The 19,348-nt window shown below is 39.0% G+C and overlaps 1 protein-coding gene across 1 annotated transcript in view; it reads left to right on the forward strand.

The window, feature by feature from the left end:
- The window catches only part of RSF1 (remodeling and spacing factor 1), a 151,990-nt gene that overhangs the window by 61,823 nt on the left and 70,819 nt on the right, over window positions 1–19,348 (forward strand). Inside the window, exons 3-4 of the mRNA XM_021926346.2 lie at window positions 7,213–7,305; window positions 13,610–13,815. Of these exons, the coding sequence (XP_021782038.2) occupies window positions 7,213–7,305; window positions 13,610–13,815 (299 nt within the window). The remainder of the gene's footprint in view (window positions 1–7,212; window positions 7,306–13,609; window positions 13,816–19,348) is intronic.

Consider the following 19,348-nt stretch of genomic DNA (forward strand, 5'->3'; position numbering starts at 1 on the left):
ATGAGGTCTTCAGTAAGCGCCCAAAGTAGTACTCAGACTTTCTGTATCACATTACTGTTTTTTTATTTTCAGCATATCATTTTTAGCGCTTGATATTTTCTTACTAGTTTTCCTGTTTGACTGCCTCATAGGATATAACCTCCATCATGATGGTAGAACCACCGAATGCCCTTTGTCCACGCAGAGCAGGGGAATTGCAATAGTGGAAGAGTTTTACCAAGATAGAACCAGCTAAAGGGAAGACCAGAGTCATAATTATTATTCAAATTAGTCTCCCCTAGCATTTGGGGGCTAGGGTTTTTCAAACACAGTTTAGGGGAAGGGGCGGGGTGGCTAGGCAATGGGTGCTTACTGCTTATTGGTTGGAGGTGCAAGAGAAATGGTCTTCCTGCATACTTGGTCATTGCTGGGTGGGGCCACAGGTTGGCAGGTCCAGGTGGAGCCACTGGTCATTAGACATGCAACAAACCTGGAAAGACCTCTCGAAAGGCCAATCTTAGGTTGTACAATAGTGATGTTATCTGCAGGAATAATTGGAGAAGTTGCATGTCTTTTTACCTTCTGAATAATGGCTAGCAGTCCTTTACCTGTAGTGGGGGAGTCCAGTCTTTTGGCTTCTCTGGGCCACATTGGAAGAAGAGGAGTTACCTTGGGGCACACGTAAAATACACTAACATGAATGATAGCTGATATGCTTTAAAAAAACACAAAAATTCTCATGTTTTAAAAAAGTTTACAAATTTGTATTGGGCCGCATTTAAAACCATCCTGGTGTGGGCCACGCGTTGGACAAGTTTGCACAGCTTAGTTAGTTCAGGCTCCTCTGTCCTCCTAGCCTAGTGGTGTCTCATTAGCTTTACAAAGGCAGTTGAGTTTTGGGGAAGGGCCTTTGTCATTTAAATTGTAAACTAAATGTCTCCCAAAATTTAAGCCCAGGAATAATTAAGGGCAGATTAAAGGCAAGATGGGAGTTGGCTAGATCAGACCTCCCCCATTGCCATAATGTTCTCACTAGTATAATTTTTGCAAAGGCGATTTTGTTACCAGAAAGAGGTCCCAATCCAGACCCAAAGAGAGAGTGTTCTTGGAGTTCACACAAGAAAGAATTCGAGGCAAATCCATAAGGTAAAATGAAAGCAAGTTTATTAAGAAAGTAAAGGAATAAAAGAATGGCTGCTCCATAGGCAGAGCAACCCTGAGGGCTGTTGCTTGCCGTTTTTATGGTTATTTCTTGATTATATGCTAAACAAGGGATGGATTATTCATGCCTCCCATTTTTAGACCATATAGGGTAACTTTCTGGTGTTGCCATCTCTTTTGTAGACTGTTTTGGTCCAGGGGGAGTGTAGCAGTGAGGACAAATAGGTCATTCTCGTGGCCATCTTGTGACTTTGGGGGGTTTGGGGCGGCTTCTTTACTGTTTTATCAGCAAAGTCTTTATGACCTTTATCGTGTGCCGACCTCCTGTCTCATCCTGTGACTTAGAATGCTTTAACCTCCTGGGAATGCAGCCCAGTAGGTCTCAGTCTTATTTTACTCAGCTCCTATTCAACATGAAGCTGCTCTGGTTCAGATGCCTCTGACAGTTTGTGACCTCATCTGGGGTGACATCCAAGGTTTATTGTTTCACAGCCAGGGACATCAAGGACTCAGATACACAGAGAGTGAGGTTAAGAGTGGAAGTTTAGTAGGCAAAAGAGAGAATAGCTCTCGGCCACAGAGAGGGGTCCCAGGAAAATGGGTTGCCAATCCACCGTGACATGCAGCAGGTTTTATAGATGAAATGGTGGGGAGGTGGTGTCTGATCTACATAGGGCATGAAAAAACAGTTAAGAACATGTGTGCCATTCGCATAGGAGCGAATCTCTGGCATCCCCCACCTTAGTCTTTTATTATGCAGGTGAGTTTTCAGCCTGAGCTGTGCCTTGTTCCCCATTTCTTTGTTACTGTGCACGTGCTAATGAAAAAGGGAAGATGGAGTTTCCATGGTGGACATGCCTGGCCCCCAGGTAGCCCTTTTCTATTGGCACAGCTGCCAGCATTCCCCCGTGCAAGCTTTCAGCTTCCATATTTATGTTTGCAGCTCGATTTTTCAGGCTGTTCTTTGTTAGAAAAATAAATAACTTCTTGGGCTGCTTTTTGTTAGAAGGGAAGTTCTGCTGAAGACTCTTTTGCCCTCACTGTCTGCCTAAATAATTTCTTTCTATCTCCTTTATCAGTTTCACTGGGTTGTCTTTTTCACCATGGTATCTGAGCTCCTAGACTAGTTAGTGCCGTTTAGTCTGCACATAGTAATATTTGTGGAATCACTGGTTAAGTGAATCTCTATCAACTTTATGTTTCTCAATTGTAAAATAAGGATTTGGCTCTAAATGATCTCCAAGGATTCCCCTTGTCAAAGATAAAGCCTGACACTAGTTAAAGCTTGATAAAGACAGATTTTACTTAGTAACTATCGCAGTACAGGAAGGAGCTGTGTTGTGTTCGAATTTGTGCAGAGGTGACTGGGTGTTTATAAGGGAGAAAGAAGGAATAGGGAAAGGAGTGGGAGGAATGGGGGAGCTTTAGTCAAGTTATGGAAGTGAAAAATTTAAAAAGCAGCTAAGAGCGTTGTTGACTTTCTATGATTATGTCATTTTTGTCTTCTAACTAGCATTAATGGAAATTAGGCATCTACCCTCTCACAGAGACTGGTAGACTAAGGCCCTGTCTGTTGGTTACATTTCAGAGGAATGGCCTTCAGGTCCTTCAGAAAGGTATTCTGAGTCTTAGGAGATACATATGCATCTCAAGGGGACAGAAGAAGGATTTACAATTTTAAATTTGTTTGTTTAATAAATGGGAAGGGAAAGTCTGGGACCTGTCTTCAGTCAGATGTTGGCTGGAATCAGAAGTAAATTCCTTTGAGAGCCTTGGGTTTTTCCAGACTGGAACTAGCTCCCCCCAGGGATGAGACCTTAGGCTCTTAGAATCTCTTTTTAAATTTCTTATGAGTTATCCGAAAGAATTATTGGTACTTTGATTGTTTATATAAATCCAAGATAAATCAGTTAATGATCCCACTGAGATAAAGTCTATATATTTGCTCTGTAGGCATGTGAAGTCTCCTTTCCTATATATATTGAGCTGATATGGAACCTTTAAAAAAGCTCCTGCCCAACATTTTCCATCCTCATCCTCCACTTTGTTTACCTGTATGTAGAGGTTAGGAGGAAAAGATGCAGGGGGTATTGGAATGGCAGTAGACTGTTGGCCAGGATGCTTCCCTGGCCACATATTTGACTTTCACCCTTGAAGGCACTAAACATTGATTCTGGTGTTGTATCAGGAGAACGGTTGTCCCTCAAGCACCATACAGGAGAATGCAATAGGACCTGACCTGTCAGCTAGATTTATAGAGCATCAAGCAGAACAAGTATTATAGAATAATGATTTATGGTGATAATAGGTATGAATGTTATGTCAAATTGTTCATGTTTTAGATATTAGAACATTCTCTCCCTCAAGAGAAATTGCATGTAAAACCAAATTATAATTATAAGGCTTCTTGGTCAGAATCAAGTTGGAGCATGGGGAATTAATATGAATTACCAATGTAATTAGGATCTGGTTGCTTCCAGGACCCAAGAATTCACCGTTATAGACAGTCTCTGATAGACACAGCTAATTTCTGGCTCCCTAGGCAGATTATAGCTCATGAGCCACATCCTGCCTGGTACCTGTCTCAGAAAGCTAAGAGTGGTTTTTACGTATTTAGATGATTGGGAGAGAAACTCGAAGAATAATATTTGGTGACATGTAAAAATTAAATTCAAATTTCATTATCCATAAACAAAGTGTTACGGGAATACAGCCATGCTATTCATTTATGTATATTCTATGGCTGATTTTGCACCATGATAGTAGATTTGAATAGATTCAAGAGAGACCCTATGGCCCACAGTGCCTAAATTATTTCTTGTTTTGGCCCTGAGAAAAAGTTTGCTTGTCCCGGGTGTACATTAAATAGTTTTGCCTAATAATTATTTAGATGTCTTTTTGAATAATCTTTTTATTTGCAAGTTTTATTTGCAGTGTTCATTTTGTGGTAATAGTAGGTTATGGCTGTTTTGTGCATAGCTAATTAGTGGATTTTTTTTTTTTTTTAAACATCAAATGGCACAGGAGTATGTCTAAATTGCCCTTAAAGAAATACAAAATGGGCCAGGCGTGTGGCTCACGCCTGTAATCCCAGCACTTTGGGAGGCCAAGCCAGGTGGATCACAAGGTCAGGAGTTCGAGACCATCCTGGCCAATATGGTGAAACCCCGTCTCTATAAAAAATACAAAAATTAGCCGGGCATGGTAGCGGGCGCCTGTAGTCCCAGCTGCTCGGAAGGCTGAGGCAGGAGAATCGCTTGAACCTGGGAGGCGGAGGTTGCAGTGAGCTGAGATCGCACCACTGCACTCCAGTCTGGGCGACAGTGAGACTCTGTCTCAGAAATACAAAATGAGTAGTAAATTTATCTTTGAAATCTGCAAAACAAATGTATTGTACCCTAAATGCTATAAATAAAGGTCAGTAAATTTAAGTTAAGCAGTGTGGGGGCAAAGGATTTTTATCATCTTTATATCCATTTCTCTTTTTTTATCCTCCCCTTTTACACATAGATGCTAAGGTAGTTGTTGTTTTTGGAATTTGTGACACCGTGAGCCATTGGCTGTGCTTCTGTATCTGGTTTGTTGGCCAAACTTTGGAGCTATGTCATTTTTCACCTCTCAGATACTAAGGATGAGCTTCCCATACTCGGCATTAGCCTCTGGGATAGTCAGCCAATGTTATCTTCTTCTAGGGGCCTGGTACTCAACCAAGCACTCAATAAATGCTTCATTCAGGTCATAGCCGGACTCTGCATTGTTGATTGTCTCTCTTTCTTTTTTTTAAATTTGAGATATTCACATACCAGAAAATTTACCCTTTAAAAACAAACAATTTAGTGTTTATTAGTGTATTTACAGGGAATGTACAACGATCATAATTATCTTAATTTGAGAACACTTTTATTACTCTGAAAAGAAATTGCCTACCCATCAGCAGTCACTTCCCATTGCGTCCTTCCCCTATCCACTGGGAACTGCTAATCTACTTTTACCTATATGGATTTGACTATTTTAGACATTTCATATACATGGAATCATGCAATATGTGTCCTTTTGTGTCTGGTTTCTTTCACTTAAGATGTTTTCAAGCCTCATCCATGCTATAGTATATCATTACCTCATTTCTTTTTATGGCTATATGTGTCCTTTTGTGTCTGGTTTCTTTCACTTAAGATGTTTTCAAGCCTCATCCATGCTATAGTATATCATTACCTCATTTCTTTTTATGGCTACATAAAATTCCGTTGTGTGATGTACCACAGTTTATCCATTCACCTGTTAGTGGACATTTGGGTTGCTTCCACCTTTTAGCAGTTGTGAATAATACTGCTAGGAACATTTGTATACAAGTTTTTGTGTGGATGTATGTTTTCCTCTTTCTTGTGTAAATAGGAGTATAATGGCTATGTCATATGGTAGCTAAATATTAACATTTTAGAAACTGCCAAGCTGTTTTCCCAGGCAACTGCACCATTTTACATTCTCACTAACAACCTGTGAGCATTCAAATTTTCCATATCCTCACCAACATTTATTATTATCTTTCTCATTGTGGTAAAGTGTCTATTCAGATTCTGACATTTTAGCTTTTGGTATAATCACTTTAGGGTCTTCCTCGTGTAATATTTCTATTTTCCCCTTTTTCTGTATATCTGTTTTTTTCCTCTCTAAAAACATAACACTGTCAGCCAGAGGAAGTAATATATTCTAGGGAATGGGAAACTTATGCTTCCTGTGAGTCTTTTAAGACTGTCCATTGTCCATCTGGGCAACATGGAGAAACCCTGTCTCTACAAAAAATACAAAAATCAGCCAGGCGTGGTGGCACATGGCTGTAACCCCAGCTCCTTGGAAGGCTGAGGTAGGAGGATCACCTGAGCCTAGAGAGGTCAAGGTTGCAGTGATATGTGATTGTGCCACTGTAATCTACCCTGGGTGACAGAGTGAGACCTATCTCAAAAAAAAAGATCCTCTATTATATTGTTCCTGGCCATACTGCTTGTTTTGTATTCTTTTTCTATATTAATACTAATCTATTATTTTATTACACAAATCAATGAAAAGAGATGACACTAGTGCAGGCTAGGAAAAGGGTAACCCACCTGAGAGAGCCAGCTTGTTTTTCTCCTGTCTACCTCATTCCCTATACTCCAGGTTAATCTCTTGCCTTGTGTTGGTTCGTCTCCTTTGGCCCTCATTATGCGCTTTGCTCCTTGAATTGCAAGAAATATGTGAAATTGCTGGCATTTTGTATCATTTTATGCCTACTTAATGGCCTTTAAGATAATATTATTACTGTTCTGGTTTTATTGCTGAAAAAACTAACTCACAGAGGTCATAGAACCTGTTTGCATTTCATAGAACCCATTTGCATTTCACTGTGTGTTAACTTTCCTTACTGGCTTCCTCCGACCTCTAGGTTAGGGGGATGCTGCTAAAATGAGAAAAAGTTTCTTGCACTGGCTTTGAAGTGCAGTGGTTATTCAGATCTTCTTTGGTCTGTTACAGTGGCTCTGGTTTGCCTGAAATGCTTGTGTAGAAAGAGAAGCCTAGACATTTATCTTAAAGCCAAGTTACATAAGTTTTCATATGCCAAGAATGGAATTTTAGCTTTACTCCTATGTAGTAGAATAATGAGTTCGAGAGAGGCGTGGTTAAAAGTATGTATACAATTTGGCATGTTTTTTGAACTAATTCTGTCCTAGGCATAAAAATGAATAAATTTTTGTCATCGCCCTAAAGGAACTTCCAGCCATTTGGAGAGATGGAATCAAATAATTACTCTCATGTGGGAAATGTGTCTAGAAAGTATGTATAAAGTTCTTGATAGCAGAGAAGAGAGCTACAGAGATCCCTTCTTACCCTAAATTCGGTTATCAAACAATAGTAAATACTTTTTATCATTTTAAGTAGTATGCATTTTAGGGTGCAGTTGGATTGGACTGTTTGGTGTAACCTCTTTCCTTTATAAACATGTATTAACAAGAACAGATAGCATAGTTGTACAAGCCTACCAATATAAATAAAACAAAAATTGCTTTCATGTATTAAGATGTTAACTTTATCTGACAGATATGCCAAGAGTTTAACAGTACCTGGGCATGGGAGATGGAGAAGAAGGGCTATCTTGAAATGAGTGTTGAATGCAAACTAGCACTCTTAAAGGTAATAAATTTATTATTTGTTACAGTTATTTCAATTTAAAATTTAATTTTTGACTCCTGGTTAAATTGGAAAATAAAAAGTAGACATTTTTATTATTAGCAGAAGAGGAGTCTATTTTTTGGTGACAATCTATTCTTTAAAGTGCTGTTTTTTTTTAATGCATACGTATATCTAGGTTTAATTATCTCTTCTTGTAGGGACAGTAATAACATGGGCAAGCAGTTGGTTCAAATTAGTTTTATTCATTGTTTTCAACCTTCACAATCATTACTATATACTGTAAACTGTGGATAATTTTCTACTGATTTACTAAATTAGCAATTTGATACTGTTTTCTGGATGACTGGGAGCATGTCATTTTGTACTTAATACAACCCTCACATGACCAAACCAACTTGATTTCAATGGGTCATCTCAAAGTAGGCTTTTTTACAAGTTTGAGTTTTCCTTTCTTTTCCTGCCCACTTCCTATCGTTGGCCCTAATTAGTAGCAAAGTGGCCAGCATAATAGAGGGGAAAAATATTATTTGTGAAAACAATGAAGTTTTTGCTACTTCTAAAATTTATAGTATTTTGTAAGTAGGCTTCTTTATTCAAAAGACCTCAAGATGTTATGATGAACCTTAAAATATAATGTCAGTATACATATTATTATTTTGGAGATAGATAAGACTATAGAGTACATGTTATTTTGCTCTTAGATGTTGATTGCTGTTGGTGCCTAGAGAGAAGTCTTCAAGATCAAAAAGATACCTGTCTTAGAAAACCAAATGTCATAGTAAACTCAGATTTCAGGGTGTATAATCATGCAGGTTCATCTGTCTCTAGACCAGCTTGTGGTCCCAAGGGGGTAATTAGGGTGATTCCTTGCTAGTCAAAGTTATAGAAATTATACTCATAACTTTTATTAATCCCAATTTTTGAAATACCTTTTTGTGCATTCCTATAATGTATGTGATACTTTAGTATCCATACTGACCTCTAGGTTAGGGGGATGCTGCTGAAATGTATGTAATACTTTAGTATTACATATATTATATATTAGTGCATATATATATGTTAGTGTATTATGTAAATACATAAGAAAGTGGATATAATACACACATATAACTTTTCAGGATGTGTTACAAATTTTTTTAATAGTAAGGATGCTTGATCAAAAATGTTTTAGAGACCATTGGGATAGCTGACATAGGTAAAGGCATAAGGGCTGTAATAGGAAGTAACTTAATGTGTTGTCTGCCTGGGCAGCGATACCTAGGAAGAAATCTGACTTATACCCTAATCATATATGAAATATATAACAAAAAGTTAGTTAGTTTTTCCAGTCTAGTATGTGAATATCTTTTTTTAAGAGAATTCTCTAGAGCCAGCTATCAGTGAAAATCTACCTTCCTTGAAACCTGCGTATGTCTCAGGCTTTCAAAAACAGATAGTCCTTTGAAGAATAATGTTCACCTAAAACCTGGAAGAAAGATTATAGAAAGTTTTATACCGTGTATCCTGAATAACCAACATGTTAATAATAAAAAAAAAAAAAATCCAAAGGAAATTTTAAAACTCTTGAGAGAAATGAAAATGGAAACTCAACATGCCAGAACTTACAAAATGCAGCAAAAGCAAATCTAAGAGGGAAATTTATAGCAATCAATGGCCACATTAAAAAAGAAGAAATCTCAAGTAACAACCTAATTTTACACTGCAAGAAACTGGAAGAACAAACTAAACCCAAACTTAGTAGAAGGAAGAAAATAACCAAGATATGAGTAACATTAAATGAAATAGAGACTAAAAAAATGGTAGAAAAGATAAACAAAACTAAGAGTTGGTTTTTGAGAAGATAAACAAAACTGACAACCCTTAGCTAGGCTAAGAAAGAGAGAAGACTTAAATCAGAAATTAAAGTAGAGACGTTATAACCAATACCACAGAAATACAAAGGATCAAAGAAACAACTATGAACAATTGTTTGGATTATATAGAAAAAAACGGATAAATACTAGAAGCATGCATCTTACCAAGACTGAATTACAAAGAAATAGAAAATCTGAACAGACCAATAACAAGTAAGAAAATTGAACCGGCAGTCAAAAATGTCCCATCAGAGGAAAGCCCAGGGTATGATGGCTTCACAGCTAAATTCTACCAGACATTTAAAGAATAACTAATGCTAGTCCTTCTCAATGTCTTCTAAAAAACTGAAGAGGAGAAAATACTTCCAGACTAATTTTACAAGGCCAGCATTATACTGATCCCAAAGCTGGACACAAACACTGTAAGAAAAGAAATATTCCCGATGAACACAGATGCAAAAATCCTTAACAAAATACTAGCAACCAAATTTAACAGCACATAAATGGGATCATTCACCATGATCAAGTGGAATTTATCCCGGAATGCAAAGATTGTTCATCATATGCAAATCAGTAAGTGTGATACATGGCCAAGTACAGTGGCTCACACCTGTAATCCCAGCACTTTGGAAAGCTGAGGCAGGAGAATCACTTGAGCCCAGGAGTTCAACACCAGCCTGGGCAACACAGCAAGACCACTTATCTGCAAAATATTTAAAAAGCTGGCTAGCTGGGTGTGGTGGTGTGTACCTGTAGTCCTAGCTACTGGGGAGGTTGAGGCGGAGGATTGCTTGAGCTGTGATCGTGCCACTGCACTTCAGCCTGGGTAACAGAATGAGACTGTGTCTTTAAAAAATAAATAAATAAGCCAGGTGGGGGTGGCTCACGCCTGTAATCCCAGTACTTTGGGAGGCTGAGGCAGATGGATCACTAGAGGTCAGGAGTTCAGGACCAGCCTGGACAACATAGTGAAACCCCATCTCTACTAAAAGTACAAAAATCAGCTGGACATGGTGGCGCATACCTATAATTCCAACTATTAGGGAGGCTGAGGCAGGAGAATCGCTTGAGCTCAGGAGGCAGAGGTTGCAGTGAGCTGAGATCGCACCACTGCACTCTAGCCTGAGTGACAGAGAAGACTCTGTCTCAAAAAATTAATTAACTAAATAAAGTTGTGATGCTCCACATTAAGAGAATGAAGGACAAATATTATATGATCATATGAATATATGCAGAAAAAACATTTGAGAAAATTCAACTTTGCTTTCATGATAAAAACTCACAACAAATTAGGTATGAAAAGAATATGTGTCTGTGCAATAAAGTCCATATAAGACAACCCCATAGCTTACATGGTACCCAACTGTGAAAAACTGAAAGCTTTTCCTTTAACATCAGGAGCTAGACAAGGACACCCACTTGCCACTTATATTCAATATAGTACTGGAAGTCCTAGCCAGAACAGTTAGGTACAAAAAGAAATAAGTCATCGGAATTGGAAAGGAAGAAGTTAAATTGTCACTGTTTGCAGGTGACATGATTTTACGTATAAAAAATCCTAAAGGCTTAACCAACAGACTATTAGAACTAATAAATGAATTCAGTAAAATTTCAAGATATAAAATCAATATACAAAAATCAGAAGTGTTTCTACTCACAAATTACAGACTATCCAGAAAAGAAATTATAAAAACCGATTTATTACAATAGTATCAAAAAATAAAATATTTAGGAGTAAATTTGACCAAAGAGGTAAAAGATCTCTGTACTGAAAACTACAAAACATTAATGAAAGAAAATACAAATGAGGCTGGGCGCAGTGGCTCATGCCTGTAATCCCAGTACTTTGGGAGGCCGAGACGGGCGGATCACAAGGTCAGGAGATCAAGACCATCCTGGCTAACACCGTGAAACCCCGTCTCTACTAAAAATGCAAAAAAATTAGCCGGGCGTGGTGGCAGACGCCTGTAGTCCCAGCTACTTGGGAGGCTGAGGCAGGAGAATGGCGTGAACCCAGGAGGCAGAGCTTGCAGTGAGCTGAGATCGCGCCACTGCACCCTAGCCTGGGCAACAGAGCGAGACTCTGTCTCAAATAAAAGACAAATGAAAAGATGTCCTGCGTTCATGGATTAGAAGAATTAATCTTGTTAAGATGTCCATACTGCCCAAAGTGACCTACAGATTCATTGCAATCCCTATCAAATTCCAGTGGCATTGTTCACAGAAATAAAACACAACCCTAAAATTCATATGGAACCACAGGAACCTGAATAACCAAAGCAATCTTGAGCCAAAAGAACAAAACTGGAGGCATCATGCTACCTGATCTCAGAATCCACTAAGTTATGGTAATCAAACAACATGGTACTGGTAAAAAGCAGATACATCGACCACTGGAACAGGACAGAAAGCCCAGAAACAAACTCCTGTGTTGATGGTCAGTCGCTTTTTGACAGTGGTGTCAAGATTACACACTGGGCAAAGGACAGTCTATTCAATAAATGGTGCTGGGAAAACTGGTCATCCACATGCAGGTGAATGAAATTAGACCCTTATCTTACACCATACACAGAAATTATCTTAGTGGATTAAAGACTTAAATATAAGACCCGAAAGTATAAAACTACTAGAAGAGTTCAATATTCAAACCATATAAAGAACTCAAGCAACAGCGAGAAAACAATCTGATTTAAAAATGGGCAAAGGACTTCAATAGACATTTCTCAGAAAAAGACGTAGGAAATGGCCAACAGATATATGAATAAATGCTCAGTATCACTAATTATCAGGCAAATGCATTTTAGAACCACAATGGAATATCACTTCATGCTTGTTAAGATGGCTATTATCAAAAAGACAAGACAAGAGATAACAAGTTTGGTAAAGATGTACAGAAAAGGGAACCTTTGAGGCCAGGCACGGTGGCTTGTGCCTGTAATCCCAGCACTTTGGGAGGCCGAGGCGGGCAGATCACGAGGTTAAGAGATCAAGACCATCCTGGCCAACATGATGAAACTCTGTCCCTACTAAAAATACAAAGATTAGCTGGGCATGGTGGCGCACCCCTGTAGTCCCAGCTACTCGGGAGGCTGAGGCAGGAGAATCGCTTGAACCCAGGAGGCAGAGGTTGCAGTGAGCCGAGATCGCACCCCTGCACTCCATCCTGGTGATAGAATGAGACTTTGTCTCAAGAAAGAAAAGGGAGCCCTTGTATGCTGATTGTGAGAATGTAAATTAGTTCGGCCATTATGGAAAATAGCATGGGGGTTCCTCAAAAAATTTGAAATAGAACTACCATATAATTCAGCATCCTACTACTGGATATATATCCAAAGGAAGTAGAATTTGTTTCTTGAAGTGGTACCTGCACTCCCGTGTTCACTGCAGCATTAATCACAATAAGGTTGAACCTGGAGGACATTATGTTAAGTAAAATAAGCCAGGCACTGAAAGAAATACCCCATGATATTACTTAATGTGGAATCTAAGAGTCAGACTCATAGAATCAGAGTAGCCTGGTGATTACCAGGGATTAGGGAGGTGAGGGGTAGATTGGGGAGATATTGGCCCAAGCCACAAAAAGTCAGACAGGAGGAATTAGTTCAGGAGATCAGTTGTACAACATGGTGAATATAGATAATAACAATATATAGTATATTTGAAAATTGCTAAGGGGCTAGATTTTAAATGTTTTCACCACTAAAAATTCTAAGTACATTAGGTAGTAGATGTGTTTATTAGCTTGATTTAGCCATTCCACACTATACACATATATCAGAATACCATGGGGTATACCATAAATATATGCAATTTTTATTTGTCATTTTAAATAAGGAAAATGGAAAAAAACTACATGAAACTTTTTTAATAGAAAATTTTTTTTTGAGACAGGGTCTTGCTCTGTTGCCTGAGCCAGAGTGCAGTGGCGAGATCATAGCTCACCTCATCCTCAACCTCCCAGAGTAGCTGGGACTGTAGGCATGCACCACCATACCTGGCCAATGTTTGTATTTTTTGTAGAAACAGGGTTTCACCATGTTGCCCAGCTAGTCTTTAACTCCTGGACTCAAGCGATCCTCCTGCTTTGGCCTCCCTAAGGGCTGGGATTACAGGTGTCAGCCACTGTGCCTGGCCTAAAACAGAAAATCTTACACCATGAGATGATTTGGGAGTTTTTAGTGCAAACGGGCTCATTCCTTTTGAAATAAAACTTTGTGTCAGTGATTGTGTTAAACCTATAAATTGGTATGGTGTTAATATAAAATGTTCCTTAAAACGTTGGCTATTCTAAACAGTATGTATGAAAGTGGGGAGAGGATACTGAAAGAAGGAATGCAGTATGTTTGTTCTGTCCACTGCTTTCCCTGAATCAATTCTACGGTTGTATCATCTTTATTGTGATGGAGAAATATTTGTGAGGTATTTTAAGCCGTGTTATGACTATTTTTCAGTACCTCTGCGAGTGTCAGTTTGATGACAATCTCAAATTCAAGAATATTATTAATGAGGAGGATGCCGATACTATGCGTCTCCAGCCAATTGGGCGAGACAAAGATGGCCTCATGTACTGGTACCAGTTGGATCAAGATCACAATGTCAGAATGTACATAGAAGAACAAGATGATCAAGATGGCTCTTCATGGAAATGCATTGTCAGGTATCTTTTATTGGAACCTTTTTACACTTACGCGTTTTGTACATTGATCTCGTTTAAAAACTAGGATGTTATCTATGAGACAGAAGTGGTTTTTTTGTTTGTGGGTTTGGGGAGTTTTCTTTTTCTTTTTTTTTTCTTTTTTGAGACGGAGTCTTGCTCTGTTGCCCGGGCTGAAGTGCAGTGGCCGGATCTCAGCTCACTGCAAGCTCCGCCTCCTGGGTTTACGCCATTCTCCTGCCTCAGCCTCCCGAGTAGCTGAGACTACAGGCGCCCACCACCTCGCCCAGCTAGTTTTTTGTATTTTTTAGTAGAGACGGGGTTTCACCGTGTTAGCCAGGATGGTCTCGATCTCCTGACCTCGTGATCCGCCCGTCTCGGCCTCCCAGAGTGCTGGGATTACAGGCTTGAGCCACCACGCCCGGTGGGTTTTGGGAGTTTTCAAGGCCTCACCTAGTATCCAGCATAGTATCCATAGTACGCACTTAGTTTTTTATTTGTCAAGTAAATGAAAATATTCAGCAGTTCAGTCGATATTATATACACATACTTTATACATCAGGAAGCCAGAATCTGAATAGTTATAAATAATATGGACAGAAAAATACATTGTTAGACAAAAGCACAAGAAAAGCATTGTTTGGTTCTTATTTAGCTATAGTTTTCTTTTTTTTTTTTAAACAGAGTTTCGCTCTTGTTGCCCAGGCTGGAATGCAATGATGCAATCTTGGCTCATTGCAACCTCTGCCTCCCGGGTTCAAGCGATTCTCCTGCCTCAGCCTCTCGAGTAGCTGGGATTACAGACATGTGCCACCATGCCTAGCTAATTTTGTTATTTTTAGTAGAGGCAGGGTTTCTCCATGTTGGTCAGGCTGGTCTCGAACTCCCAACCTCAGGTGATCTACCTGCCTCAGCTTCCCTAAGTGCTGGGATTACAGGCGTGAGTCACCGCGCCCAGTCTTTAGCTATAGTTTTCTATTCAGTGTTAATTAGTTCTAATTATTTTAATTTATTCGTTTCATCTTGACACAGTATATATTCTATTTGCTGTGCATACATTTCTTTATTGGAGTTCTGAGGAAATCTTGGGAACATTGCACTTTTTTGTCATAGTTCTCTTTTTAAAAGTCTTGATTTTTTAATTTGTGTTGACATATATTTGAACAGAAACATTTAATATATAACCATGAAATACAACTTCAAAAAAAACCCTGTAATACTAGAACCATTATTACAGAATCTTTGTGTCTTTAGTTTTCTGTCACTGTAACTTTATTATTTAGAAATATTCCACAAATACAGTATATATTAATTTGGAAGATATCAGGGGTCCTATAAAGTAGGGAAAACTCATAGCTATCTAACCGCTAGCTTATGAAAAACTTTCTTGACATTAACTCATATCTGTTTTTTGTCCCATTTTGAATTTCAGCAATTTCTCTTAGTGATTATTTATTAACACTTTGAAGAAATAAGCTGTCGAAAAGCTCAATTTTCATTCCCTAAGAATAAATGGGTATTGATTAATCTCATGGGAGATTGTTTTATAAGCATGTATCATTACATTATTTTCCTTGTAATTAATTTGCTAAACACAGGTAAACAAAGTAGTCCTAAACTAAAATTTATTTACCATTTCTCCTTTGAATACAAAGACCAAATATGATCTATTCATGACATTATACCACTGTTTCTATTATTTCCCATATTAACCTTGTGTAGTTGTTTAAAACATTCTTTTCTTCTTTGTAGATGAAGAGAATACGACAGTGAAATAACGATTACTATTAATCAGTCACAGTTGTTTAAAATGATGTCGAATGTGCTGGGTGTGGTGGTTCACATCTGTAATCTCAGCACTTTGGGAGGCCGAGGCGGGAGGATCATGAGGTCAGGAGTTCGAGACTAGCCTGGCTAGCATGGTGAAACCCCATCTCTACTAAAAATACAAAAATTTAGCCGGGCATGGTGGCACACACCTGTACTCCCAGCTACTCGGGAGGCTGAGGCAGGAGAATTGCTTGAACCTGGGAGGCAGAGGTGTAATTTATGAGAGGAGTTCAAAATAAAAAGAACTGGAAGGCTGGGCATGGTGGCTCACGCCTGTAATCCCAGCACTTTGGGAGGCTGAGGTGGGCGGATTATGAGGTCAGGAGATCGAGACCATCCTGGCCAACATGGCGAAACATCGTCTCTACTAAAATACAAAAAAAAATTAGCTGGATGTGGTGGCACACGCCTGTAATCCCAGCTACTCGGGAGGCTGAGGCAGGAGAATCGCTTGAACCCAGCAGGCAGAGCTTGCAGTGAGCCAAGATCACGCCACTGCACTCCAACCTGGGCAACAGAGCGAGACTCCATCTCAAAAAAAAAAAGATCTAATGTATACTGTTTTAGGTAAATTATACCTTAATGCATGATGTGAAATTTCAGAGTTAATAGTTATTTTTGAATCTGGGTTCATCTACTTACCATCTGTAGACACATTACATTTGTCCCTTGGTATCCATGGGGCACTGGTTCCAGGACCCTCATGGATAACAAAATCTGCAAATGCTTAAGCCCTTTACTGCACATCCTCCCATATACTTACAATACTTAATGCTATGTAAATGCTAGGTATAAAATTGTTATACTGTAGTTTTAGTTTGTATTTTTATTGTATTAGCCTTAGTTTATATTTTCTAAATATTTTGATCTGAGGCTATAGAGGGCTAACTGTACTTAATTTTTCTGAGAGTTACATTCCTGTACTTTAAATTGAAAGTGATAATACTTCCTCAAAAAGTTGTTGTGAGGAATGTATGAGAAATGGTGCTGGCACTGTAATACATGCTCAGTAAACCTTTTCTCTTTTTATTTCCACCTTTTAAACTTTTTAACTATTCGCTTTTCTTTTGTTTTTTGTTTTTTGAGACAGAGTCTTACTGTCACCCAGGCAGGAGTGATCTTGGCTCACTGCAAGCTCTGCCTCCCGGGTTCATGCCATTCTCCTACCTCAGCCTCCTGAGTAGCTGGGACTACAGGCGCCCGCCACCATGCGTGGCTAATTTTTTTTTAGTTTTAGTAGAGACGAGGTTTCACTGTGTTAGCCAGGATGGTCTCGATCTCCTGACCTTATGATCTGCCTACCTCGGCCTCCCAAAGTGCTAGGATTACAGGCTTGAGCCACCGTGCCCGGCCAACTATTCGCTTTTCTTACAAAACCTTTCTAATTCCAAAGACTGAAATTTAGTTTATTCACTAAAGAAATACCTGTCAGCAGAAAGGTTGGAAAATTTCCGTGGTGTTGCTTTCACCTCTTCTCATGCTTGACCATTTCTCCATGTTTTATTCCTTGGGCTTCTGCCCTTTTTAAACACACACCACACACACACACACAACTTCTTTCCATTTGTTAAAATTTGTTTTTGATAAACAAAATAGTGTATGTGGCAATTGTTTAGAAGGAGATGCTTGTGTAGAATAATGCCTACACACAGTTTTCCTTTCTTTTGTTTTGGAGACAAGATCTCGCTTTGTCACCCAGGCTGGAGTGTGGAGTGCAGTGGTGCAATCTCAGCTCCCTGCAACCTCTGCCTCCCAGGTTCAAGCAGTTCTTCTGCCTCAGCCTCCCAAGTAGCTGGGATTACAGATGTGAACCACCATGCCTGGCTAGTTTTTGTACTTTTAGTAGAGACGGGGTTTCGCCACATTGACCATGCTGGTCTCGAACTCCCGAGCACAAGCTATTCACTTGCTGTGGCCTCGCAAAGCTCTGGGATTACAGATGTGAGCCGCCAGGCCCATCCTATACTTTTCTCATTTTCACAAGCACAAATTTCTTTAGAAAGTGGTGCCAGGGTTATTTTTAGACATTTTGATGGCATCTATTAATACATATATTTCTATTTACAGTGAACCAGGGAACATTGCCCAAGTAATGTAGAAATATTTGGGACCATTGAGAAATCATTTGGTTTATTGACTCTCTGGTTTTGTATAATGAAATTCAATTTTTCAACACCTGATTGTCATACTAACATTCCTTTATTTCATTAATTTTATAAATTCTGTTACATAGGTGCCTGTGTAATAGGTACTATGCTAAACAATTGGTGATGTAATAGTGAATAGTATGGCTCTAAGATCTCTACGAGGGGCTGCAGGCACCTGTGAAAGGCCTCAACTTGTAAGGAGTAGATTTTAGGTGAATATTATATGCATATTTTCTGGGGAAGGACGGTAATTTATCTCAAATTTTCAGTTGCATGTGTTTATGCTTATTATAAATGAGATGTACTATGACATGACATTCCAATTAGCTTTAACCCAACACAGTGGAACTGTTATTGACAAACATAGTAAACTGTCTTGTTCACATAGATCTCTCATTGTTGCAAAGGTTGAATGTAGAAAACATTGTAATGATTTTTGCCTCCTCATAAAGATAAGGATCTTAGTTGTCACTAATATATATTTAGTGCCTAAAATAATGTGGGGCATCATCTCATTTGACTTGGATGAGATCATCCCTGGAGCATGGTATTTCTGTTTGAATGGCAAACTCTAAAAGAAACATTAATATAGTGAAGTCCATTATGGGAACAACCACAAAGAAGACGATTGAATGAACTGAAAATGCTTTATCTAGCAGAAATTTACTCAGACATAAATGTCTTCAGACATTTAGAAGATTGATTTGTGGAAGAATATCTCAAAGGCTGGACCAGGATCACTGGATTCAAATTATGGGGAAGCAGAACTGAGTTTGACAGGAGCAAGAATGTTTGTTTTTCGTTTTACATTGCCGGGGAATGATTATCTTAAGGCTGATAGATGTTGTCAAAGCATTTTTCAATTAAACATGCAAGTTTATGTGAAGTGGAGTTTTGTAAGAGGCACTAATCTTTTTAGCAAGAGATTCCTTTAGAAAATCAAGTGATGGCCAGGCGTGGTGGCTCACTCCTGTAATCCCAGCACTTTGGGAGGCCAAGGCAGGCAGATCACGAGGTCAAGATATCGAGACCATCCTGGCCAACATGGTGAAACCCCGTCTCTACTAAAAATACAAAAATAAGCTGGGCGTTGTGGTGCGTGCCTGTAGTCCCAGCTACTTGGAAGACTGAGACAGGGGAATCACTTGAACCCAGGAGGCAGAGGTTGCAGTGAGCCGAGATCGCGCCACTGCACTCCAGCCTGGCGAAACAGAGTGGACTCCATCTCAAAAAAAAAGAAAAGAGAAAATCAAGTTAAAAGAACAAGTAAAGCAAATAAGATTTTGACTTTGACTTTTTCATTGAATAGGTTGCATTTGGGTGCTCTTCTTAGCTAGTAAATATTATTTTTTACTAGTAAATTAAAAGCCTCTTGTTTTTTCTTAAAACAATTTCTTTAACAGTATTATTTTCTTGGTGATCAGCTGGTGTTGGAAACATATTTCTACCTAATTTTTTTTTTTTTTTTGAGACGGAGTCTCACTCTGTCGCCCAGGCTGGAGTGCAGTGGTGCAATCTCAGCTCACTGCAAGCTCCGCCTCCCGGGTTTACGCCATTCT

This window comes from Papio anubis, chromosome 12 (genome assembly GCF_008728515.1).
Source record: "Papio anubis isolate 15944 chromosome 12, Panubis1.0, whole genome shotgun sequence".
In the NCBI taxonomy this organism is placed as follows: Eukaryota; Metazoa; Chordata; class Mammalia; order Primates; family Cercopithecidae; genus Papio; species Papio anubis.